This window comes from Nyctibius grandis, chromosome 3, assembly GCF_013368605.1.
Source record: "Nyctibius grandis isolate bNycGra1 chromosome 3, bNycGra1.pri, whole genome shotgun sequence".
In the NCBI taxonomy this organism is placed as follows: Eukaryota; Metazoa; Chordata; class Aves; order Nyctibiiformes; family Nyctibiidae; genus Nyctibius; species Nyctibius grandis.
Genome location: NC_090660.1, coordinates 74,035,471 through 74,061,982, shown reverse-complemented (window position 1 = coordinate 74,061,982; position 26,512 = coordinate 74,035,471). Strand labels below are relative to the sequence as shown.

The 26,512-nt window shown below is 37.0% G+C and overlaps 2 protein-coding genes across 4 annotated transcripts in view; both read left to right on the top strand.

The window, feature by feature from the left end:
* The window catches only part of PDE7A (phosphodiesterase 7A), an 80,063-nt gene extending 55,755 nt beyond the window's left edge, over positions 1-24,308 (top strand). For all 3 annotated transcript variants that reach the window (XM_068396399.1, XM_068396397.1, XM_068396398.1), the window contains 10 exons: positions 8,997-9,148; positions 10,820-10,883; positions 13,234-13,329; positions 16,458-16,558; positions 18,454-18,585; positions 18,885-18,976; positions 19,613-19,757; positions 20,623-20,719; positions 21,750-21,830; positions 23,354-24,308. In XM_068396399.1, the coding sequence (XP_068252500.1) occupies positions 8,997-9,148; positions 10,820-10,883; positions 13,234-13,329; positions 16,458-16,558; positions 18,454-18,585; positions 18,885-18,976; positions 19,613-19,757; positions 20,623-20,719; positions 21,750-21,830; positions 23,354-23,565 (1,172 nt within the window). In that variant the 3' untranslated portion in view covers positions 23,566-24,308. The remainder of the gene's footprint in view (positions 1-8,996; positions 9,149-10,819; positions 10,884-13,233; positions 13,330-16,457; positions 16,559-18,453; positions 18,586-18,884; positions 18,977-19,612; positions 19,758-20,622; positions 20,720-21,749; positions 21,831-23,353) is intronic.
* ARMC1 (armadillo repeat containing 1) overlaps positions 1-26,512 on the top strand; it is a 141,715-nt gene that overhangs the window by 55,635 nt on the left and 59,568 nt on the right. The gene's annotated exons all lie outside the window — the stretch shown is intronic.

The following is a 26,512-nucleotide window of genomic DNA, read 5'->3' as shown; positions in this document are numbered from 1 at the left end:
CATTAATATCTATTGTTTTTTTATATGCATGTGTCTCTGTGTGTGTGTGTATATATATACACACATATACGTAAGAAACTTTGATTATGTTTGTGAGGATTTTCTAGGATGCACAAACAATAGAATATGTAATGTGCCCCAGTCACTCACTGTTTCACCTGAAAAAAAATCAGCGAATGTGCTCAGTGATGTGTACAGTATGTTATAGTGAGGAAGTGAAGCCAAAATGAATACAGCGAAGCTGAAGTGAATAATTAAGGTAACAACAAAAATATTGGGAAGTGTCTTACGCAGATACAACTTGAATTAATGCTTTCAGACTTCCTTTTTAGGAAAGGGTTGTAGGATATAGTCTGGAAGACCCAGATAAAAACCAAATACTTCAGGTTTGTGGAGAGGAAACATTTTTTTCTTCTTGCTTTTCCTGTTGTGTCTGCACCAGAATAGATAAGATCTTGTCCAAAGGTTTTTAGAATTCTCTCCTGCCATTCTAGTCTGATCACACTTCCATGGGGAGATGGTAATGTTGCCAACATGTGGGGCTTTATTTTGTGTTTTATGGATAACCAAATATGTCACATCTGTGAATTAAAATATCTTAGAAGAAAGGCTTTTTTGAGTTAATCAGTATGTTCTTTAAGAGTTTAGGAATTACTGAATTTTGAATCAAATTGATGCTTGCATACAGTACAGTACTTCACGTAGGGGTGAAAATGATGTGATGGGAACTTAAGACTTCATTAAGACTTAGATATTTCTTCTCCTTAGTTGTGTATGGAGCCTTTTTTAGTGGGGAAAGGAAAGAAAGGAAGAGTTTAGGTGACTTTTATGGGTGATGGATAAATCTAATTCTCTTTCTTAAGAGTGCAAACATAAAGAAATTCTAGAGTTTATATTCAGTATACAACTTTCAGACTGTTTACTTGGAAATTGCAGTTCACGGAATATTTTATATGCTACTTTGAGATCTGGCAAAGGTGTGAGTATCTACTGTTTGCAATGTTGTTTTGAACTTTCCAGTTTTTCACTCACAAATCATTGGAAAAGGTTTACCTTGGACAGTTAATTTAGACTTCCCTTGGGTGAGAGGCCAGAAGTCAAAGAAGAGAGAGGAGTTAAAATAGGGATTGATTGCCTTAAACAATTTGGGAAATGTTTGTGTAACAGCACCTTATCATGCTTTTGACAATACCATCTAGAGGTTGAGATAAAATGAGTGTAGTCCAGATGAGGTTGAATGCCCTTTTTTATTTCAAGAAAACATAGGAATTACCTAGCTGAATCTGGTTAAGAGTAATTGTCTGTCTTGTTCAACAGTCTACTGTGAAGAATGGTGAGTTTCACAATGAATAGTCATTCAAGAAGACTTCTGTGTGGTCATAAGTTGAATGAAGTATTTGTTTCCCTGTGAAAATACCAGCACTGAGTAGTGAAAAGCTTGTACTCAAGATATTTCTCTAAAAGCTGCCTTTCTGTGAAGGATGCATTCTGAAATTGTCATCTAATTATTCACAATCCAGATTATTCAAATAAATTGTCTTCCTCAATGTGAGAGAAACCTTTACTTTGGTTTAGTGTGGAGAATGCAGTCACACAAGGGGAGGTCACAGAAAATGTCCTAAATACAGTTTTGGCCAAAAGAAAACAGCGAAGATAAACTTGAAGTGAAAAGTGAGCTTGAAGTGAGCTTGACTAAGGAAGATTTCAGGGTAAAAACTTCCAGTTGAGAATAGAGGACAGATTTTTTTTTTTTCTTTCTGTTATCCTAGATTGTTATTTCACCTACAATTTCTTCTTTTCAAGTTTCTGTAAAACAGCATCTGTGCTCTGGAGTCTTGCACTGGTATAGCTCAGTTAGTGTTTTATTGCTGAGAGAAGTTTGACCTTAGAAGAAGACACAGCCACATTCTACTTCTTTTCTTTTGACCCTCTCCAATGTATTCCTTTTCCAAGTAGCTTATTTTGAAAGGCTTTTTTTTTTTTTTATGCTGGACAATTTGGCATAAAGTATGTGAGAATTCTTTTGGTTTCATCTTTGTTCCCAGTTTGACTTTTGTATTGACAGTCATACAGACTCTTAAAGGATAGTCTTTTTCTGTCAACCACGATATGTTACTTTTGAATTCTTCTTTCATTTCTGGGGGTGAAAAATAGCCAAAAAGGGTTACTTGATGGTTCTGTCATTCCATTGCCATAGAACTGAAGATTTCTAGAACACAAAAAAATGGTGTTTTCTTGGAGGACATAAAGAAAAGGATTTGGTGATGGTCTGGAATATATTATCCTTCTTTTGGGAAAAGAGTTGAACCATTATGTGTCTTGTACTTGTTCTTCAAGAGCATCTATCGATATACTGTTTCCTAGTCCGAAGATAATTGCAAAATGTTATGCAGTACAGCACAGGAATGGCATTGTTCAATTTACTTAATTTTGTATCCTTCCTGATGTGTTTACAGAAATATTAAGAGGAACCAAAATTCAAGAGAGTTATATGAGTAGAATCCTTTAGATACCTTTTCAACGTTTTCTTTATGCTTTTACTGCTGTGTAATGGCTTACAGTGCCATTGGAGAATTGGCATTTAATTCATACTGCAGTAGTCTAATCCCTGCACTTTGAATAATTTCTCTCAAATTACTTTTGCTTTGAGCTGAGAATTTGACCAAAGGACTTCCAGAAGTCTTCTGTCCCTTCCAACCTAAATTATTCTAATGTTCTGTAGCTCTATACTTTGCTAAGGCATTATTTCGTTCTGTAAGATTCTTCAGGAAAGGAGTCATCTTTGGTGGTGGTGATGCCTAGCAGTTGCCCTCCATCAGGGAGGATCTGTTGAAAACTACTATTAGAGTTGTGTGGTACTACTAGTGTGTATTGAAACTTAACAAATTTTTCTGATTCCACTCAGTCAGGAGACATTTGCAAAAGCCATGTTTAACTAATCCTTGACTCATAGCATATTATCTGGTGATCATTATTATTTGGAAGAAGTAGTATGAATGTGTATATAAATACATATATATGATACATTAAAAACAAAACCGTCTGGCTTATTTTTTCTTTAAGCTGAAGAGGGGGTATAGTGCCTTACAGTGATGATGCTAAGCAGGGCTTCAGAGTGATTCTAAGGAAGACGGGAGGTATCATAAGGTAATTTAGACACCAGTAGTATTCATATGTAACTTCAAAATCCTTGCTGAAATTATATCTTCCAAATGAAATCATAGTTTTCTTTGTGACTTTAGTACTGAATGTTTTAAAAGTACTTTAAAATGAAATAATGAGTGGAAAACTTCAAGAATAGCTAAATAACAGGACTTAAAATGTATTTTTTAAATGTGCATGGATCTAACATAATACATTTCTTAATGGTTTGATGGGAGTAGATGTGACATTAGAATGCTTATGGGTCCCTCTAGTGGTATGAAATGCTAGATAATACTTTCAAATTATTCATAAATAGAAAATTATTTGTAACCTGGAAGGCCTTAGAAATATGGTTATAATTGGCAAGTGAAATAGAATATTTCTTTCAAATGTATATATTTACAGGTAGTGGAAACTTTCATATATTATGTCGTTTGGTGATAGTATCTGCTATGTAAAAATAAATATGTAGTTGGGTTTAATATGGAAAAATTGAGAGATTAGTTCCATGGAAAGAAGAGATTTCCTTGAATTTTTTTAGGAAAAAAACGTCCTCTGGTGGACCTGTGCACCTCAAACTTCACGTTTCATGTTCAAACATAGGAAAGATCCATCTTCTCAAAGATCTTTTTTTTAAAAAATTCCTTTTTCTGTTAGTGGCAGTGATACCAGAGATCCTCATTTAAGCTCTTTCTGTTGGTAATAGCAACATTTAATGACTTTTATCATGGATAATTTCCTATTTACCTCTTGGGCTGTAGCAGGGAAGAAATGGAGGTATAGTTCCTATGCTGGATAGCCTTGTTTTGACCAGGACCCTATCAGAGACTGTGAGTCTTTATCTTTGCATTAAAAGAAAAGTGAAACATTTTGCTAGGATTTAAGGTTTCTATTAATAAAAAATTAAACCAAACCATAATTAAGTTGTCATTCTTCCTTTTGTTGTCTGTCCTTACTGTATGAAAGATGCAAAAATTCAGAGAATAAATATATTGGTATATTATGATTTTGTAAGTGGTTGTCACTTGTATTTTCTCTATTTATTTTGTATTTTTTTTTCAGCATGAGAAAAATAAATAATAGCCCTGTGAAATGTGATAAAATTTTTTTTTTAGGTTTTCATGAAGTACAATGCACTTAAAAGATTGGGAGTGGGAAGAAAGATTAAAATAAGTGTCTTGGAATACAGATGAAGTCTGTTGCATAAAGACAACTGGCATTATTTTCTTGCTATATATGCATAACATTAGCAAAATAACTGATGTTCGTAAAAAGACTTATTCCTTTTTTCTTTATTTTAGAGAAAGGCATTTTTTATTATACCAGCATCTCACTTAAGTTGCTTAGAAACAAGAATATAATCATTTTAATAAAAAAATAACTTGGAAGTAAGAAATACTTTGGGTGATATTCTAACTTTAAGTAGGGCATGAAGAGTTAAGAAGGGAAGAACAATGTGCCTATTCAACAGCAGCTCTCCTATGACAAAGACCTGCAGTTTCAGTCTTCTGGTTCCTTGCATCGAAGGCACTTCTGAATGCTGGTAGCTTCCTTCTTAACATGCCCAACATCCTGACTTCGCATTCATTCCATTTCAGTTCTCAAGACTGTAAATGTCTTACATGTTTATTTATTTTCTTATTCTAATTTGTCCTTAAACTGTACTTATCTCTTAAGAGTGAATGGTCACTGTAGGATATTAGAAAGGCATTTAGCACACTAAAGCTCCAAGTGAAATGAAGGATGTTTGGACTGTGAGGAGGGATGTTTTTGCAGCATGCTTTTACTTGAGCAAACATAATGCACTCTTCACTCCTTACCCTTGTCTTTCCATTACAAATACGTTATTGAACCTTGTTTTGGTAGGGTCTCTGAAATTAGCATCTCGTTTCGTGACTCATGATAAAAGAGGGTAGGCTGACATTCTCTTATTAATCACGCATATAAAGGTAATGGGTTTTCAGCTTGTGCCGGGAGGGAAATACCAAGTTTCCATTGCACAACTGTATCGTTCAGTTTACCAGTCCTTCCCATGAACTTGTCTTTGCTTGTCTGCCAGAACCACAAAGCGGTTGATTTTTGCATCCTTCATAATAATTTATCTGTGAGGAAAAGGAAACTGCAAACACAGATGCTATCAGTGTTCCTGAAGCTGAAGAACCTATCTTTTTTTTTTTTTTCTTCTTTCTTCCCCTCTGCTTCCTTGAAAGCTAGCTATTTTCTTTTTCAGCCTTGCTTTTAAATTAATTATCTGTCAAACCTCCACATCTGACTCACCTATTCTGAATTGTCCCATAGCAAATGCTTAGCTGTTAAAGAGAGAGCAATTTACTTTTTGGGTTGGTGTGGTCCCCCTGAATTAGGTGTTCTGGTACTGCAGAGGGCTGGCAGGGCTCAAAATCTCTTTTCTCATTTGGAAGTTATTCTGATCATTGCACGTCTAGATGATAGGACATTTGGTCAAGCTGTTATTACCTAACCTGGGCTATACATGTGGAATAAATAGTAGTTCAAAGGGAAGTGCAAAGCCCTGCCCTTGGGGAGGAACAACCCCAGGCACCAGCACAGGCTGGGGGGCCGCCCAGCTGGAAAGCTGGCAGTGTGCCCTTGCTGCAAAGAAGGCTATTGAGAAGCCTAATGGTATCCTGGACTGTATTAGGAGAAGCATTGCCAGCAGTTCAAGGGAGGTGATCCTGCCCCTCTGCTCAGCACTGGTGAGGCCACACCTGGAGTGCTGTGTCCAGGTCTGGGCTCCCCAGTACATGAGAGATGGACATGCTGGAGAGAGTCCAATGAAGGGTCAGGAAGATGATGAAGGGGCTGATGAGGAAAGGCTGCGAGAGCTGGGACTGTTCAGCCTGGAGAAGAGCTGGCATACCTGAAGGGAGGGTGCAAAGAGGACAGAGCCAGACTCTTTTCAGTGGTGCCCAGTGACAGGACTAGAGACAATGGGCACACACTGAAACACAGGAGGTTCCCTCTGAACATCAGGAAACATTTTTTCACTGTGAGGGTGACCGAGCACTGACACAGGTTGCCCAGGGAGATTGTAGAGTCTCCATCCTTGGAGGTATTCAAAAGCTGCCTGGACATGGTCCTGGGCAGTGTGGTGTAGGTGGCTCTGCTTGAGCAGAAGAGTTTGACCAGTTGCCCTCCAGATGTCCTTTCCTAGCTCAGCTCTTCTGTGATTCTGTAATAGCAGCATCGCTGCTGGGAAAGCTGGAATGAAGCAGGCTTTGTTGTTGTTTGTTTGAATTACATCAGCTGGAGAAGTGTTCTTTTCTCTTTCTTTTTTTTCTTCTTTACTTTTTTTAAAATAAGGAGGAGAAAAAGTAGAATTAATGTGTAGGAGTAGTGGCTTATGAACTATACAAAGTGATGATAATGTAGATAGTTTAAAAATATTTTTAAGATTAATGTCTCAATAGCATATTGCAAAATAAAGAGTAATGACTGTTCAGCTTCACAGACGGCTAATTCATTTGCCTCTGTACCCACATTGTCATCAGAAAAAATACTTAAGCAAAAACATGTGCAACCCCCCCCAAATGACTTATGAACACAAACATAGGTTGAATGCAGACCTATACTGCCAAATTGTTGCATTTCTGTGTTCTGTTGTGTGCTTTGCTGGCAAAAGTTGTTCTTTTACTTCTATTACATCATACTGTTCTGCTAAAAATTAACAGGTGGCATCTATGACAGTGAGACTTACTTGTGGCATGACAACAAAAGTAGGTTTTTGTTAACTATAGATCTGTAAAAGATTACTTATGATCAAGAAAACTATCTGTACTTCAAGAGGAGTGCTGATTTCTCCTACTTGAAATATATCATTTTACTGAGATTTAGTGAAGCTCCTGGATTTTGTATGTGACTTTGTGGACATTTTAGATCCTTTTATGACATAAATATACCCATTTTATATTATTTTATTTCAAACTTAATGATTTCTGTTCTGAAATCTGATTTTAAGGGACTGGATCAAGATTGAGGGGGAAAAACTTCTTGCCCAAAACCCCATGCTCCGTTAACAGGAGCGGCTGTATTGCTCCCTGCTTCTCTGTTCTGCAGGCTGGCAGTGCCCAGACTGTAAGCCCCTGTTAACAAACATGATTAGAAATATTGGTAGGGTAATGCAGTATGACAGACTCTATTTATTTGCCTGCTGTACATGTGAATGTTGCTTTATAAGCAGCCTTTATCATATGTAGTATACCTGCTTGCATAACTGGGATATATAAGTACCAGTGTCTTCAGAGGATGTGCCCTTGGCCTTGAGTATGATGACTTCAAGAAAGATATTTCACGTGCAGTTCTCTGTGTTAGCCCTTTGAAACTGATGGGAACTTCAGTATCTTGAAGTGTTTCAGGCATGTCTGAAAGAATATTCCAGTTTTGTCAAGTCAGTCTCTGCTAGCGCAGGCCGTTGATGTGAAACGCTGCTGCGTTTAGTTAGATAATTGTATGTTCGTGCAATCGTCAGTTCTGTTCTGAAGGCATTTTATTAGTGTAGATTGGAAATTAATATATTAATGAGGTAACGTAGAACAGAAAGTACATTGGAACTTCTGCAGGGAGAAGAATTTATATGGATAAAGATTTATGTAGAATTAAACTGCTTTCAGTAGAAATCACTGGGGTTTTTAATTGAGGTTGTTAATAAGGCCACAACTTCCCCTGTACAGTATTTTAGACTGACTTTAAGAACAAAAATTGTAACTGCTTACTTCACCAATTTCTAATATGCCTTGTTCTTGGAAGGGCAAGATGTATGTGCTACAAAGTTGGGCTCATGTTGGTTTTGAGGATCTTGATTTTTGGAAAAGAGCATGTTTGCACTGACTTCCTTACTTAATACCTTCCCTGCCCCCCCTTTTTTTTTTTTAAAAAAAAAAAAAAAAGTCATTTTGGGCAGATTGAGGGCATATCAAGATTACTGACTGTCTGTTGGTTATATAAAACTGCTGTTGGGGGTACTGCTGAAAAGAAAGTGAAGGCCAAGTTTGGCCTTACATATTTCAGAATGAAAGTATCTGGCGTGTTGCAAAGAAACTGTAGCTATGCGTAGTTTGATCTTCAGGTTTCTAAAACACTTCAAGCATATTGAGTGGAATTGAACATAAACTAGCATCAGTCACTTGAATAAACCAGTTAACCTCATAAGAATAAAGCAAAATATTTGGATTAATCTCTGAAAACAGGGTAAAACGATTTTCTGTAGTGTTGTCACTGTACCGGAAAAGGGAATTACATATGCTGTGAAAGTAAATGTGGTACTTGTTTGGCAGAGGAGAGGTTCTGAGCATAAGGACCAAAATCACTTGGGTGTGTTTAAAACTTTGCCAGTAAAGTTAAGAGAATTTCTGAGCTTTAAAATCTGTGTAAAAAGTTATTTGTATGTGCTTAAAACCTCCTTGTAACTCCTGTATCAGCACACAATCACTGATACTCTCTTGCTGGTGTACATATCTTAAGTGATTTGCTAGGGACACAGATTGCGTGTGTATACATGAGAGCAGTTTTCAAAAAAGAACTTGTTTGGAATATCGTGTGTGTTTTTATACCATTTCCATAATATTTCTGTCCTTTCAATAACAGAGTTCCTTAAAAAGATAAGTTCCAGCTGTGTTTTAAATACTTGTTTTTCTTCACAGGGTTCTTACATAGAAAACTTTATTTTCTAAGCCATGGCTCTATACTTCCTATTAATAAAAATCTCTGTGGCTGAAACATTTGATACACCAATTTAAAAAAAAAAAAATGCAGTGCATTTGTTGTACCAAACTTCCCTGAAGAGTCTTTTTGTAAAGGTTTATTAGAGAGAGTATTTATTTTCTTGTTTTTTGTAGCAAATTCTGAAATCGAGGTGTCTGTTTCTGCGAGAAATGTGAGAAGGTTGCTTAGTTTCCAGCGATACCTGAGATCTTCCCGTTTTTTCCGTGGTATCACTGTTCCAAATTCTTCAAACATTTTAGATGATGATTATAATGGACAAGCAAAGGTTGGTTGCTTGATTTTTTTTTCTTTTTTTTTTAAAGTATGTTTTAAAAAATGTTCGCTAGTGTATAACTGGATCTTATGTTAAGAGATAGTGCAGCCAAATACAAATTTTAAGCATGTATTTTTATGTGTGTGTGTGTTTGTGTGTGTGTATATATATGTCTATATCTTAATAAAGTCCAGCCAAAATTACCTGATTTCTACCAAACTCCTTCACCTCATGCAAGTTTACTGGGATGATTTTTAGAGCTTATATAGCTAGCAGTTTAATAACTCTAGTGAATGGAGGATGCACTGTAATAACTGAAAAAAAGTGAAGGAAAAAATGTAACTGTATTTAAGAAATGTAATGGAGCAATTTGGACAACTATTATCCCCTTTTTCCCCCCCTTTCCTTTTTAGTCTAACCTCATTACTGAATAGCTGGAAGAGTGACTAACTACTACTGAAAACTCAATAAAATGCGTAAATGGATTTATCAGAAGATTATTATGCCAAACTGACCTTTTCTTTGGTAGGCAATTCTTCTAGAAAAGAAAAGTGTATTAGCTATAATATATCCATGCTAAAGCATGCTGGGAAGGTGGGCAGTACTAGAATAGTTAGTTGGATGAAGGGCTTGTGAATTGGGGACAGAGGATGGATAGAGCTGAGAGGGAATGAGCAGGCAAAGTTTACAAGTTATTCAAGCTCCCAAAGGCTGTGTCATCTTAATGATTGTGTGTAAAGCTGCTTGTTCGTAACCTTGACGCAGAAAAGGAGTACGCTTATGATGCAGTGTATCCATATGGCGTATAATCAGGCTGCAGTGTAGGAAGAAGTCGATAACCTGGAGGATGGACTTAAAAAATGTACATTTAATTAAACAGCAGAAAGATCTTGTTAATGCTGTTTGTTTCTTCTGGTAGCTGAGTTTTAGTGGCTGGTGGAGAAAACCTAGAACATAGTAATTGGATCACGAAACAGCTCTAGCAATCTAATGAGAATAGGAGAAGGCAAGTATCTGCTGTAAAATGTGCTGGGCAGGTATTTCTGATAGAGGTAGGGGAAGCAAGGACTTGTGACTGCTGAACTCTGGTGAGGCCTCGAGTGCTGTTTGCTGTTCTTCTTCATCTGGATTGCTGGAAGAAGAGTTCATGTGGAGCAGCTGTGAAGAAGTGCTAATTCAGTGAAGTGTAAAGTCAAAAGCCAGTTTCTTAAAGGAATTAAAAGTTTGGCTCATATGTCTAGTAAAGCATCTAGATATTGTTTCTCATGTATAAACAACAAGGGGAAGAGAGAAAATGAGGTGAAGGACTACACAGAGATTAACTACTAGCTCATTGCAAAAATTAAAAGTGGAAGAAGTCTGAACACAGTTATTCTGTCATACTGTTTCTGTTTTTAACCTTACTGTTTTAAATTTTATTTCTTTTAAGAAATTGATGAAAGGATGAAGGGAAAATCTCAATCCAGTACTGTCAAGACACTTCTTGTATTTCAGTTTTTCTATTTGCAACATGTATTTTAAAGTTTTCCAGTTATCAGACAAATTTAATTATTATTTTAATACTATTTTTTGTGTGTAGAAATCCTAAGACTTGCTTCAGTCTCTGAAATCTTAAATACTCTGGGTTATGGGAAGATCAGCATATATGGAGAAAAAAGTGACAGCTTTTGTGTTTTCTTTCAGTGTATGCTGGAGAAGGTTGGAAATTGGAATTTTGATATTTTTCTTTTTGATAGACTGACAAATGGTGAGTTTACTTTTGCTATTTCATTTGTGTTTTGTCTCTTGGAATAATGTAACTATTGCTCTTACGTTGTGGTATGTGATTGCTTGTTCGCTACAAGCACAAATTTCATCAAGTAGTACTTTTTGATTTAATAGTCTTTAATCTAAACACTAGTTTGCCTGGCCACTGTTAAAATGCCATCGCTGTCAGTGCTGATAACAATCATGGATTTGTAGAAGAGACCCTTCTTGTACTTTGTAAGTTGCTGTTCTCTCTTTTATTATAGGTAGTAATTTGGTATAAATTAACAAATACTTTTGCTAATTTAGTATTTTTTTAAAAAATTATGGAATGCCGCTAGTTTATATGGTTGTAACAAAAGATCAGTTACAGTGAACAAGTATTTTTCTGATAAATTTAATGTTAGGTAAAATAGTTCTGTTACTTTACCATAAGAAGGCAAGGTGGTATAAATGCATTATAATTATGGTATCTAGCAGAATACCTAGAGAATTAGGAGTTGAGCAGACAGAAGCTGTTGTACATGTAGTTTGCACAAAATAAAAAAGGGAAGAAAAGATTATGGCTAGTTTTGTGCACTCACTAAAAATAGCAGTGGGAATGAAAGAAATAGTTGATTTAAAAAAAAAAATGAAATAAAGTACAGGTTAAGTTATGGACAGACGGAAAAGAGATCTGTAAATGTGCTGGAAAGGAGGAGGGAGGGCTGCTGCAGTGGATAGAGTGAAGTTTTGTATTATAATCCACAGTGATGAAAGCTGAGTTTTGAATGGAATGGAAGAAGGAGATGAGCGAGTTGAGCACCAAGGTGACATTTGTGCCAGTGTGGGAAGCGAATGGAGGGGCAGCTCTTGCAGGTTTTACATCTGTTGAATGGAGTTGGTAGCAGAGATGCAGTCAAGAGTGTTTAAAGTTGGCAGAAAGAAAGAGAAATGAAGTTCATGAAGGGAAATGTGTTGCCAAAAAATAATTGTCTCCTGTTTTGATGACGGGATGCTTGGATTAATCTAGTGTTAAAATAGTATCCTCACAGTTGATTTAATACAGAAAATAGATATAAAAAATGAAAACAGTGAGGATTTTTACAAATAGAATGTTTATATAGATAGTGATAAATTTCAGACTAGATATCTGAGTGAGAAAAAGCTATGTGTGCAAGTTAACCTGTTTGTAAGCATACCTTATTTCAGATCAGTTTACCAGGTGGGAGTAATCTGAAATCATCCTTTTTATCTGAGGCCTTCTCTACCTTATAAATATGCTTTTTTTCAAACGCATTTTAGATACTACCAGTGCAGCTTCTGTTGTGGAGGCCTTCCCATACCATCCTTTTTGCATCCTAATTTAGTCATTTTAGGAGGACATTCTGAACAGGCAGTTTTATTCTTGAAAGTTTGTGAGGGGAGAATGCTGTATACAAAACTCTGCTTGATGAGCTGCCCTGGACGAGCCTGTAAGAAACAAATTACTCACATAATTCTTCAAACAACATTTGCTATCTTATTGTGAGGAAGTGATATGCACATGCGAGTACATGAAGCCTAGTAACAAGCTAGATTTAGCAGAAATTTTTGTCCTTTTGTACCTCGATTTCTATCTGTGCTAGGTTCTTTGATTCTTGCTAAATGAAGGTTGTCAGAGTCAGTGTACCAAAACTGAGTTATCTGCCACTCCATATTGTTTGCAGAGTAAATAACAGGCAAGCTATTTCAAGCAAACATTTCCAGGCTATTTTGCTGTCTCTTACAGTTTTACTTGTTTTACCACTGCAAGTGATTTAATAATACAGCTATGAGTAGGCAAAGTATATTGTCAGCTTGTAATAGTATACATTTCCTAGAGAAACGTAAAACTTTGAATTCTGGGTGAAATAAGGAGTAGTTTAGCAAAATACATGATGAAAATGAGAGATAACGTATGTACAATGTATGCTAATCGATAGTGTTTGTTAGCTTTTTTCTATGCCTATTTATTTTTGTATTTGGTTTTAAGCTGTATATCTGTTTATAAATATCATGATGCATCATACAACGAAGTTGAATACCGTTGTAATGGGTTTGCACATTGAAACCTGTTGCTTTTTTAATGTTCAGTAACATTTTCTTCCTGTCAGTTGACAGTGGACAATTGGTGAATGCATTATAATTATGCAAAAACACTGGTGATTACTAGAGGAGATAGCTAATGGAATCTTGTCATGCAGTGAGACTTAAATATTTAACATAAATTGGTGTAGAGAAATTTGCTTGTATAATTTTTGTGACGAACTTGTTTGAAACAATACATTTCTTATGAAAGAGTCACTGATTTCATGGCTTCCAATGAATTAGTATTTTCATCTTATTTTTAGGAAACAGTCTAGTCAGCTTAACCTTTCATCTGTTTAATCTTCATGGACTAATTGAACACTTCCAGTTAGATACGATGAAACTTCGTAGATTTTTGGGTAAATACAGCTTTTTATTACGATGACTGTTGCTGTTTATCCGCATTTTTATACCTTAACTGAAGTGCTGGTTATAGTTTAGCAATAAGGTTTGAAGAGTACTGATGCAGCCCAGGTTGTGCAATGATTTAAATTATATTGACTGAGACATTCTCTCAGAGTTTCTGAGGGTATAGAAATCTCCATGTTAAATTCAAGCAAGTTAACAAATTTAGTAGTTTTATAGCAAATGCTGTATTGTATTTATTAAATCTAAATAATCAGGAACGTATTGTGTGACATTTTTATTGGGAAAGGCTAGACAGCGCCTTTCTTTGTTTTGATTCTCAGTTCTCTTTTAATCTTGATTTCCAAAGTTCATTATATGGTTTCTGAACAGTATTGAATATGCCAGCTTGGACATATTTAATGGTGCTAAGAGATAGCCAATTTGATGCTCTCTCTTGCTTGCTCAAACTTTCCTACAAATAAGCACTGTGCTGTGGGCATACTTTCTCCATAGACAGAGCGCAAGACAATTTTATTCAAGCGTTTGGGCCTGCGGCACTGGAACGCTTCAATTGAAAGAATTGTGAATATGATGTAGAATATGCAAACCAAGTGGTACTTTTACTTGACAGCTGAAAGAGTTGTCTTTCTGCATCCCCATACCATAGACACAGATGCTGGTGTGAGACTTCCTTTGGTTCTTCTGTGACAGTACCTTATATTTAATTTTGTGGAGTGGGATGCTTTTTTTTTAACTGAGCAGGAGAAAAGTTTCTGGTCCCTTTTAGCAGGCTTTCACAGTTTCAGAGAAAACACTTTTGTTGTTACAAAGCTTGTCATTTAACAGAGGAGAAATCACATTTGGAAGGCTTTTCTCCCCTTCCAAATAAGGCAATGGTTTTGTTTTCATCATTTAGCACTCTTTCAGCTTTAAATAAATTCAGTTCTGTCTTGCATTTCATGCTGTTTTAAAGTGGACTCAATTCTTTCCAGTTTCAGAAAGGTGAATCAGCTGACCTTGAGGACTGATATATTGGAATGTGAAGAAAATGATTACAGAAATCTGGTTTTATGCTACTCAAGCTGTAACTGAGTGTGTTTTCTCTGTCTTATATTGTTTATTTCCTGGTTAGTTGAGATTTAGCAAAAGACAGTACTTGAAATGAAAGACCAGTTAGGAATGACTGGATTAGTTAAATGGTTATCAAAAGATAACAGTCGTAACTACATATGACCACTCAAAGCTGTAAATCACTAAAATGAGATTAGACTTGGAAGATGGGAAAATTTTATTCTAGCTTTGAAATTCATCACCTTTCCATTTTTGTTAATGCTTTCGACTTCACAGCAGTAGGAAAACATGTCTTAGCACTGTCCTAGCCCATCTGTCCAGTCAAGGAACCTTTCTTCCAAATACAGCTTCTTAGCATGAACCCAATTCATTCTTTTGTTTTGCTGCCTCTTATACCCTACTCCAAAGTGATCTGAAGATCAAATTCCAGAAGACTAGGACAGCTCAAGTGGTCCATAGTGCCACACAAAATTCACTTGATTTGAGAACTTACTGGAATCTTTTTAAGGAGAGAAATCTGATTTTAGTCCTCAGTTAGGATCTCAACATTTTATTTTTGTGTATCTATCTATCTATATATATATATATCACATACATATGTGTGTGTGTATATATGTTTGTTTTATACACATACAGAGTCTTTCTGTGATTTCCAAAGGTTACTTGGAGATCTGTCTCTTACTTCTGTGTGTTTTCAAGTTCTTACTCCAGACCCGAACAGAGGGAGAGAAAATACAAAGTACTACATTCCTGGAAACACAGGGTTGTTGTGCCATTCTAGTTCTGGCAAACAGTGATCAAAATATTATCCTAGGTCTGCTTTATTGAAATAAATAACTTAAGAGAATTGTAGACTTCAGATAGCTGGTCCAGCCTATGAAGCCACAAAAAATTGAGGATTAAGCCAAGGACATCCTCATTCATGCGCTGGATGTGAGGAATAAGTGAAAGGGAGTTTGGCTGTTAATAGAGCCCAAAAAGGCTTATTTTCATGATTTTCCATATGAGGTGTCAGCTATGCATTGAGTAATATTGAGATTACGCAGTGGTTACAGTATTTTGACTTTTCATGAGCCACAGCTCTTCCCAAATACCATGGCAGTAATGCTCTAACAGTACCGTCACAATTACATGGAGGGTACTGGCTTGTAAACTGAGTCGGAAAAGAGGTTGTGGGCATGTTTGCCTGAATGGGACTGGCAGACTGTAGTCAGCCAGGAAAATGTTCTTTTGAGGTTTGCTTGAAAGAGCTGATGTGTCACATCAGGCAGAACTTTAGAGTATACTTTAATTGCTGCACTTCAGATCTTCTCCCTCTCCATCCTTTTTAACATTATAGTTCTTTCACTCTACGTACTCAAGCTAATGTGGATGTCCTTTAAGGTGTTCTACCTGTGATGTTTCAAGACAGCCAGGAAGATGGACGGAAGCAAGGAGGAAGTTAAATAAAAAATACTAAGTCTAGGAGGGGTTAGTCAGACCATCATCTAAATAAGATTCTTTTCTAAATTGCATATAGGCTTAAATTTGCCTGAGTGCAAGTACGAGAAGATGCCTAAACTATGTAGAGGTGGCTTCCCATGACCACTCTTCCTGAAGGGGAAAGAAAAGCACTTCATGTGACAGGAAAGCAGTGCCTAATTCCTCTGATCCTGTCTGTTTTCAAGGCATGATATGAAGTCATCCTGATGCTTTGGTAAATAGTATCATCTTCATTTTGTATTCCAGGTTGCCTCAACATTTAGGCAGGCTAGATTATCAAAGGGAGCCTTTCCTAGGAAGTTCTCAAAGTCAAAGTATCTGAGATTATATATTGGTTTCAAGTTGTTTAATTTTTGCTCTGAGATGACTTTACATGTAGTTGATTTCCTTTAGCAAATACTGTTTCTTCACATAAAAATCTTTTATACCTGGGTCTTGGTTCAACTGATGATTTGTTGACTTTGATGCTTTTATGTGTATGTAACTTGTGATATTGCATATTTCTGGGCCTAACAAGGACATATAAAATGGTACTTGAAAAAATTGCTTTTTTATTTAAATTTGGATATTTGTTATTTTCCTGCAGTTATGGTTCAAGAAGATTATCACAGTCAAAACCCTTATCATAATGCAGTTCACGCTGCTGATGTGACTCAGGCCATGCATTGTTACTTAAAAGAGCCCAAGGTAAGGGAACGTTCTCACTTTTACGTCACGTGTACATACAGAAATACGTGTGTGCGTGTATAAATGGATTATGTGCACATATATACATATATGTATATGCACATACACACACTTTTTATTAAAAACAAACCCACCCAAAACCCCAAGAAAAACCACTTTTGAACACAAAAAGGCAGGGAATTACTCTCCATGTTGCTGAGGCTTTGGGTTCACACTTAGCAACATGCTTTTCTTTTTTCCTCTCTTCTGAGCTGGCATTGTCTTTTGTGTGACTTCATGTTGAACCAGAGTAGGGAATTAATGAAGATTGCAGCTGTTTAACATAGCCTTGCACCCCAAGACCTATACATAGAATTGCAGCCTGAGTTGGAGCTGGCAATAATAAACCTGTGTGTTTGTGATTTGGGTTTTTTATTTGGTTGGGTTTTTTCTCCAGAAGCTACTGTTACCTTTGATTTGCTCATCTTTGGTGTTAATGAGCAGTATGCTTCTGCTAGAGGCACCTTAAAGCAAGACATCAGGAGTTCTCTTTGGCCTTTCTTTCTAAGAAAGGGCAGTGTGACAGACCTTAAGGAGCTGAGCTAGTTGAGTGTTTGTTTTTTTATTCCTTGGACTGCTGGCAGTCTGCTCTAAGTGATGTCTTAGACAATTTCAGGGCTAAATCCTGTCCTTCTGTATTAAATTGAAAACTAGTGCACTCTAGCCAGGTGAGACAAGTTACCTACCTTGATGCAGATTATCTCCAATCTGTTATTCTCTTGAATGGCATAGATCTTTATTCTGCTTCTGAGGTAAAAACAAGTAAGTTCTGGCCCCATGGATGTTTTTCAGAGGCTCTTTGCCCACTCCTCCCACTCAGCGTCTTCAGTGCTGCTCTCAGATCAATTGTTGGTGCAGTGAGACAAGTCGGAGCTGAGAAATGATGAGCTTTTTTTTATGGCATGCAGTTTGGAAGCTCTGAACAATTTTTAATACTCGTGATGGAAGTTTTGTAATGCTTCAGATACAAGTATAGACTTTTTATTTTTAGTAACATGTACAGCTACTGGTTCTGTTGCACCAAAGTACATTATAAACACGTGAAGCGTGATAGATGGCAAATGCAACAGGGAACATAAACTTCTCGCCTCGCAGGGTGTTTGCTGCATTTCACTTCTGTGCGGGAAGAACTGTCCTCTCTGTTTTAGTGCAAGCTAGACTTTATTACTGAGTTTGACTCAGAAACCTCCCAACCAGAAGTAGTAACAGCAATGAGCAGTGAGAATAAGTCCATGCAATTTCATGCCGAGTTAATCGACATGCACATACTTCTTGAAAATATTTGGTTTTGGCAGATTTTCCTCCTTTGGTTCTTTTCCTCGTAGACTTTGAAATATAATTTTGCGTAAGAGTAGAAATCCATTCTGAAGAGTTCTAAAGTTGTCCAGAGCATTAGTTTCTTCCTTTTGTGATGAAAGGTTTTTATGTTTGTTTGGTTGGTTTTTTTTTTTTTTAAATATACTCTATTTAAAGCAGAATTGACACATACAGACAGACTTGGTAAATGAGATGGAGAGCTAATTTTAAGAATTCGCTGCTTTTACAGGATCTGGTTAGAAATAGTACTTCGTTATCAGCCAGAAAGTAGCATTTTGTGTGTCAGCATTATTTTTTAAGACTGAACCTTCCCATTCTGAAAGAATAATGCTTAAACCATTGTTGAAATTTTGCAGCTTTTGGGGGCAAAATACTGTGACAAGTCAGCGGGGTGTTAGTTTTACATTATTAAAATTTTCTCTGATTTTCTATTGGCTGTTAATTACTAAAAAAAGAAAAACAAAAATGCGACACCCAGGCACTTTTTCTAAGGACATACTTGCATTGCTAACAGAATTACATTTGTTGTTGTCTTACAGCTTTCCAAATCTTTAACTCCATGGGATGTTTTGCTTAGTTTAATAGCAGCTGCCACACATGATTTGGATCACCCAGGCGTTAACCAACCTTTCCTAATTAAAACAAACCATTACTTAGCAACTCTATATAAGGTAAGGACAAAATAGATTGTTTTGTTAAAACTAGGTTTGGAGAATGCCTGAGGAGTACAGAAGAGGAGTATAAATTGTGATATGTTTAGCTATCATTGTTTCCATGTCACTGGGATAAAAATGTGCAAGCTAACAAAGTATTCAGGATTTGTGAGTTTTAACCTTCTTGAAAAGAAAAGAAGAAAGAAAAACACCACCCCTAAAACCCAGCGAAACTGTCTGGTACCGGTCTTAGTATATAGCTCTTCAGTTTAAGAAGTCATCATTGATTGATACCTGTAATACCTTTTCATTTGCAGAATACCTCAGTATTAGAGAACCATCACTGGAGATCAGCAGTGGGGTTGCTGAGAGAGTCTGGTTTATTTGCACATATGTCATTAGAGAACAGGTATGTTTATACAGAACAGTACAGATTAGTTTAGCTTAAGTAAGACAGCCTTACGAAACAAGCTAAATTATTGCATGGCGGTTCTGAATACAAAACGTAGATTGTGATCTATTTTAAGAATTCCCAGCTACTGTGCTGTTGGAATAGAGCAGTTCGTGGTGCAACGTGATATTCGGAACATAACATTTACTGCGAGTGCACTGAAGAAGTGTACTCATATAGTCAAGCATCTGCTTAGAGTAACCTTTGCAGACTTTTCTCATTCTACCGCCACAGCTATGGTTTAGAAAAGACCCTCTTCACCTACTTTAACAAGAAATAAGCTTTAAACAATAAGTTTGTGCATTTTTAAGGGAAAAAAACACAAACGGGAGCAGAGGGGAGGGAATAAGCTAAAGACTGTCTTAGTCTTCCTGAAAGCTACCTATGAAACATCTTGATATTTCTATGGATGTTGTAGGAATTTTTCAGAGAGGCAAAACAAAAAAGAGGGAACAGTTCAGTGAAAATGGTGATTATAAAGCTCGTGACTTGTATTTGTATAATAATGAATATGATAAAAAGACATGTAAATCTAGCGATGGCTGTTGTTTTTAACTGTTATGCTTTTTGAATGTTTGGTATCACTAATTTCAGGCAGCTGATGGAAAGCCAGATAGGTGATCTCATTCTTGCCACAGACATCAGTCAGCAAAATCAGTATCTGTCCATGTTTCGATCCCATTTGGATAGAGGAGATCTATGTTTAGAGAATGCGAACCATCGTCACTTCATTTTACAGGTGATCTTTTTGGTAATATTTTTTAAAACATAATTTTAGTGTCAAAAATAATTTACTTAAAATGCTAAATACTACTTCTTCCAGGCTATCTCCTACTTTCAAAATGAAGTAAGAATATCTTTTAGTCATTTTGTTTCATTACAAAAAGGTTGTTCCCTCCACTTCAATTTCCCCCCTCCCAGCACTTCTCCCAAGTGATGATGTGTGCTGGTAAGAGTGATAACTTAGAGCCGCTGAACCAAGGAGGGTTGTGTTTCCAAGGCAAGGTTCAGTTCTGATGACTCCAGGGGAGTCTCAGAACTGTGAAATGCTTTGTCAGAACCTATTTCAGGAAAGGAAAGCGCTATTGTTGTGAATCAGTTTGCAGTTGTGCTAGAGGGAGCTTTGGCAAGCTTTAAGAACAAAAGCCTTGAGAGTATCTGTAGGTTTATAGAAATTTTTGGTTTTGGGTTCATATTGTGGACAATAAAAGAAAGTGGACAAACAGGTAAGTTCAGTCCTGTGCAAACCATTATTAAAAATGTGAACTTCAGAGCCAGAAACACAAAATACTGTTTGCTTACTTTGATGTTTCTTTTCCTGAATTTATTGTTTTCTTCTGTACTAGTGAATATACTAAATATAGTGCCCCTGAAATACTTTGACTTGACTGAATTTTCGTATTACTCAGAGACGATCATGAGATCTGATAGTTCCCTGAGCATTTTTTAAATGTGATTATAGAACATAACTTTAGAGAGAGGCATAAAGGATAGGCAGGTTTGTTATTCACAAAACTTAAAATAATCTGCTGTCAGGAAATAAATAATTACAGATGCTTCTGTTGGAGGGAGAGGTGATCTAACGCTCTATGTTGACTTACTAGATGGCTCTGAAGTGTGCCGATATTTGTAATCCATGTCGGACGTGGGAGCTGAGTAAGCAGTGGAGTGAAAAAGTAACAGAGGAGTTCTTCCATCAAGGCAAGTAAGAGTAGAAGTATCTGTTGGTCCATAACGTGTTTATACTGTGGAGAGTGCAACTATGAGTCATAGCTGCTTGCAAATAAAGGGATTTCTATTTAGGACTAACAGAGGTTTACAGTACAGCGTGGGATTTTTTTTTTACTTCCATGGATTGTATTTCTTGCAAAAGGTCTGTGTTACTAAAACCCCATGAAGAATCTGCTTAGATTCTGATTTTAGAATGGCTGGTTCAATAGATCCTTCAGCCTGAAAGATGCTTCAGATGAATGATTATGCTCACTTTACATTTACCTAGTGGCTTCAGTAAATTATGAAATATATTCATCATGTGTCTTCAATATTTAAACTTTGGCTGTGAGGCCTGTTGGTAAGAAGGTAAGAGCTAGGGAGGAGATTTTTAGTTCCCATGCAGTCAGGGCTGCTTAGTTATGTAAGCAGTTAATAAAGCTTTTAATTGACAAATGGAGTGAATTTGCTCCATTATTATTAACTTGTTTTAATAATAAAGTGCGCTTTTCCTTTCTTAAGGCTAGTTTTAGCTGACTTGAGACCTGCTAATTTGTGCATGGATATGATAAATGGGGAACAGACTGCTTTATTTGGTGCTAATCATGTGAAGCTTATTCTTAGGTAAAGGTGATGGGGAAGAACAACGAATTGCCTTTAGTGAGAAGTTTCTGAAGGCTAAGCTGTTGTCTTCCACATTGCTAAGGGGGATCTTAATTTATCATTTCTACAGCAGTCTGGGAGGTTTTGCAAGGAAGTGTGTTAATCCTTCAGGAAAGCTGTGATTTGATGTTTTGTCTTTAATTATTGTTTGATGAAAAATACAAAGTACTGTTAGTCTCACTGACAGACCTACTTGGCTTTTTGGGGAGATGGAGGAGGGAAGGAAATGCATTCAACCAGCTGCAAGACACCATCCTTGTTAACCAACTTGCACAGCTCACCTCTGTCAGTGTTTGATGATTCTATCTGGGTCTGGACTTGACGACTTAATAGTTGTATTATACTTTTATTCCTTTAGGAGATATTGAAAAAAAGTATCACTTGGGTGTCAGTCCACTTTGTGACCGACAGACGGAAACTATTGCCAACATCCAGATTGGTAACTGCAGTTCAGTTTATTTTGGTAGATTTCTTTTAGGATGCAATTTGAAAAAAGTACCTTTTAGTTGTATTTCCTAGAGGTTATACATGCTCTGTGTGTGCGGCAGCACTTCATAGACTCATAGAAGCATAGAATTATTTTGGTTGGAAAGGACCTTTAAGATCGAGTCCAACCATTAACCCAGCACTGCCAAGTCCACCACTAAACCATGTCCCTGAGCACCACATCTACATGTCTTTTAAGTACCTCCAGGGATGGTGACTCCACCACTTCCCTGGGCTACAAAGAGCAATTTTTTTTCAGTTTGCTAGATAACATTTCTCCCTTGAATTGAGTGTTTATGAAAGGTGCTGCATGAACAGTCCTGGAGATGGAAGCCCGTGTGTTTCCTCACAGAGCAGGTGAAGCATGGGAAGCAGCTGTCTGACTTCTGTGCTGCTGCCCAGAATTTTCCTCATCTGAAGTGGCCAGTTTGGGAAGAGGAAAGAATGTTCATTCCCTTGCCCGCATGGTCTCGGGGGCCTTCCACGGCGAGGTGGCCACAACAGGGTTCTGCTCTCTGGAATGTTTGCGTTCCTTATAAATGCAGCCTTAAAAAGGGCGGTGGGCAGAGATTTGATGGAGAACCGTGAATAACCATTATATTAATTTTTTTGCTAACTTGAGTTGAATTCAATATAGCAAAAGGGCTGACTTTTTATAGGGTTTTTTTTAATAAAGTTGTTTGTGTAGATATAATGGGACTCAATTAAAAACATAGTAAAGAAAATAATCAATTTAACAAACATGATATGAATTAGTGCTTGAAATTAGAGACAAAAACCTGATCTGTTCAATCAGCTGCACTGTTTTAATTTAGAAGGTTAGAAAATCATACATTTCTGTAATTGACATTCAATTTTGACATTCTTACCATTGAATTTTTGGTTCATGGAAAGAGACATTGTAAATCAGTGCACATGCGCATACACACAAACATGTATATAAACATTTGTATGTTGATGTTCTGTGGCCTTTTTGTTTAAAAAATTCTCTGATTTGTATTCAGTATTTTTAGTCAGCTTAATATTGTGAAAAGAATGTGTTTTTTTTTTTCCCCATGTAATATAGTTCAGACTGTCTGTGGGGTAATTTGTTATAAAATCTGTCTTTTAGAAATTTAGGTTTTCTGAAGTAGTTCATGTGACTTAGTTGCTGATGTTTAGATTCTCCCCCCCCACGCACACACACCGTGTTCTCCCAATATTTTCCTTTTTTTGGTGGTTGCTGTGAAAGAAAGGAGGTTGATTTGTAATGCAATACAATGCTGTTCTTTTGACTGACCAGTAAAATCTTTTACATTTTGAGAGATTATTTTGTAAAGATGCCCTAAATATTGAAATGATTTTTTGAAATGCACACTGGAGAAGAATAGTCTGATGCATTGTTTATCTTTTGGTACATAATTTTATTTAAATTGTTTAGTTTGAGTATTTTTTTCCTGTTTTTTTTCACTTGGATATGTTTGCTTGTTTTCGAAGGTTTTATGACCTACTTAGTGGAGCCACTGTTTGGGGAATGGGCCCGGTTTTCAAACACGAGGCTGTCGCAGACAATGCTTGGCCACCTGGGACTGAACAAGGCTAGCTGGAAGGGAGTGCAGAGGGAACAGTCTGGCAGCGGTGACAATGTTGACCCCGCTTTTGAGGAAATGGACTCAGTCATATTACCTCAGGAACCACGATTGTCCTGACCTCAATCTTCATGACAAAACTGCCTCTTCTCTTGGTATCTGCACGCTTGGATTAAAGGAGATACTTGCCAGCCCAAGGTTTTGGTAAAATGGTAAAATGATGCCAGCATTATTTATTTCCAAGTTTTCCTTTGACACAGACCATTTGAACCAGAATTTTTTTAAACTGCAAGATCTGAACATAGAGCAATATGCACACGCCTCAGTTGGTTTTCGTTCGGAACCTTGAATATGCAAAGCACAGCAGTGACCGAGCCTTGGAGGAACAGTACGAAAGCTTCATTGTGCCACATGGCTTTGTTTTTTTGGTGAACTTTGGAATACGGTCTTCAGATCTAAGACTTGAGATGGATTGTTCCACTTCCTTGGAATTGAGCAAGACTTGCATAAATGTGTTCAAAACGTACCTTCCACTCAGTCCCTGTTTTAATACGGAAATGTGAAGTGCCCATCCTCTGCTGCCTCTGGCAAGACTTGATGTTTACAAATGTACTCTGAAACTCTTGGTTCTAGACTTAACCTTTGCGCATGGCTGTGAAGGAACCACTAACTTGGGTTTTGTGTTTTTTTTTTTCTTTTTTAAAAGAAAAAGATCAAATCTGAGACTGCAGCTCTTGTTTCTTTGGATGCCAGAAAAGCCTCCCATTTGCCATAATTTTGTTTGTGCACTGGGAACTGAGCATTCATCATAGAGCACAGCCAAGCTTTCCTCCAGTGCTATATGGGAATGCAATTTTTTTAACGGTGGAAAAACACTTCTGAATTTGGGAAGGGAAGGGGTGGGGGTGGGGGTGGGGGGAAGCGTCCGAACTGCATTGCGATTCTGCAGTGGGAACATCGCATGTTGTTTTCACTCGTGTCCACTTGAACTGCACATGCAAGAAAAAAGGTGGAATGTCTAAACACCATAATCAGCTCAGGGTATTTGCCAATCTGAAATAAAGTGGGATGGGAAGCGTGTCCTTCAGAACAAGGGTACAAATGCCCCTTTCGCTGCAGCGTGCGTGTACGTGTGGGTGTGTGAGTATGTCTGGGACGGGGGAGGGCGGGAGGGTACCGGGAAGGGTTTGAACGGCAACATTTTTTTTTTTTAATTTTATTTATTCTTTTAGAATGTGACAATTTCATGAACAGCCACATTGGGGAGGAAACTGTAACAAATTGCTACAGATGCCTTAAACTATGCACAAAGCTAAGTGACCAAATTTGTTTTTGATTTGAAAAAAAATTTTAAAAAAAGTGCATTGTTTACGTATTCCTCCCTCTACTGAAACATTACCCACTAACGGGTTTTTGATGGGAAAAGGAGAAAACGTTTTTTAGGACAAAATTAAAGGACTAATTTTAAACTTAAAACATTCCATTTTTGTAATTTGTTTTACGTTGTTTTAAGTACAGTAAGCACAACTGTAATCTAGTTTGAGAAACTGGTGCTTTCTTTTAGTTCATTTGTATTTCCCTGTTATTGTAAAAGACTGTTTATTAATTCTGTTTACAGTTTGTTGCAACAGCCATTTTTGGGAGAGAGCTTCAGCGTAAAGCCGTTTGTAAAGGCTTTGCCATATTCATTTATATGTGCCTGTTGCTGTTAACTTTTAATTAATAAAAAAAATCTTTTCACGTTATGCTCCTGTACATTTAAGTTACGACTGAGTCCAGCATTATGGAAAGGTAGCTAAGGTTGCAGTCATCTTCCACTGTAAAACTAAACCAATTTTTGAATTCGAAAATACTAGTCCTCCTATGCCAAAATTTATTGCCTCTTGGAGCTTGGCCTTTTACTGTTTGAAAAGCAAATCCTGACTTACCTGATTGTTTCACCTCTAAAATTAGGTGGTTTATTATTCTTTCATGTTCCCTGAAGTAGTATCACTAATCTGAAAGTGGCCATGTTTAAAGAAAGAAATTTATAATGAAACCATTTTTTTGGAACCTGCGTGAACTTCCTTCCTTTGCTGTCAGTGCAAGTCCTGGCTGTTGTCCGACTTCAACGGAGAAGGGTCAAACGGGATAATGAGCTTTGGTTATCACCCGCAGTAACGGAAAAGCCTTTTAGCAGGTTGTCTTTAAAAGGGTGATACTTGCCAGTGGTGTTTGGAGCTGTCAGGACAAAGAGGTAATGGCTGTGTGTGAGTAACTTACTACAGCGAGACTGCAGCCAGGCTTCCTTACAGCCTGTACAGATTCATAGGGTTAAGTGTGGAAAAGTATTGATTCCTCTTTGTTTTTGAATAAAGCGTATTCTAAGCCTGCAGCTATTTTCAAAACAACTACTAAAATCAGTATCTGATGATGTCTTCTGTGGCTCACTTTTTTTTTTTTTTTAATGTGACTTGGTTTAAAGACAGGGCTGCAACAGCAATATAATTTTTTCTACTTGTTACAGGCTCTTTATAAGCATATTTTAATATGCACTTTAATGAAAAATAAAACTAATGAATTTACTGATATGTATATAGCAATATTTCAATCTAATATTTATAAAGAACCTGTGATTCTTTAACATTGCACAATCTTGCTGTCACCTGCTCTGACAGGAACCAGTACAGCTTGTCAAAGTGCTAAAGTAAAACGGGATAGTTTTGGTCTCAGCTACCTTTCCTGGAAAGGGGCTTCTGTCTTTTCCTACCAGACTGGATTTAGAAAGACTGGTTCTAATCCCATCTGTTAGGGGAGGTGGAAGCTTCTGACCCTTGACTGAATTTAAAAAAAAAAAATAAAAAATAAATTAAAAAATTAATACCTTTTCTTGAACATGCTGTCTAGAAATGCCTTCTACAAATCTGCATTCAACTTCATCATTCCTACAGCTTGAACGCTTCGTGTGAGAGCTGATAGCGTGCGCGTGCCAGGCATGCACCTAAGGCGCTACAGCTGCTAAGACCCGGTCAGCCCATGTGAGGCCAGAAATGTGTTACGGGGTGGAGGCCGGGTCCCCACCGTCCAT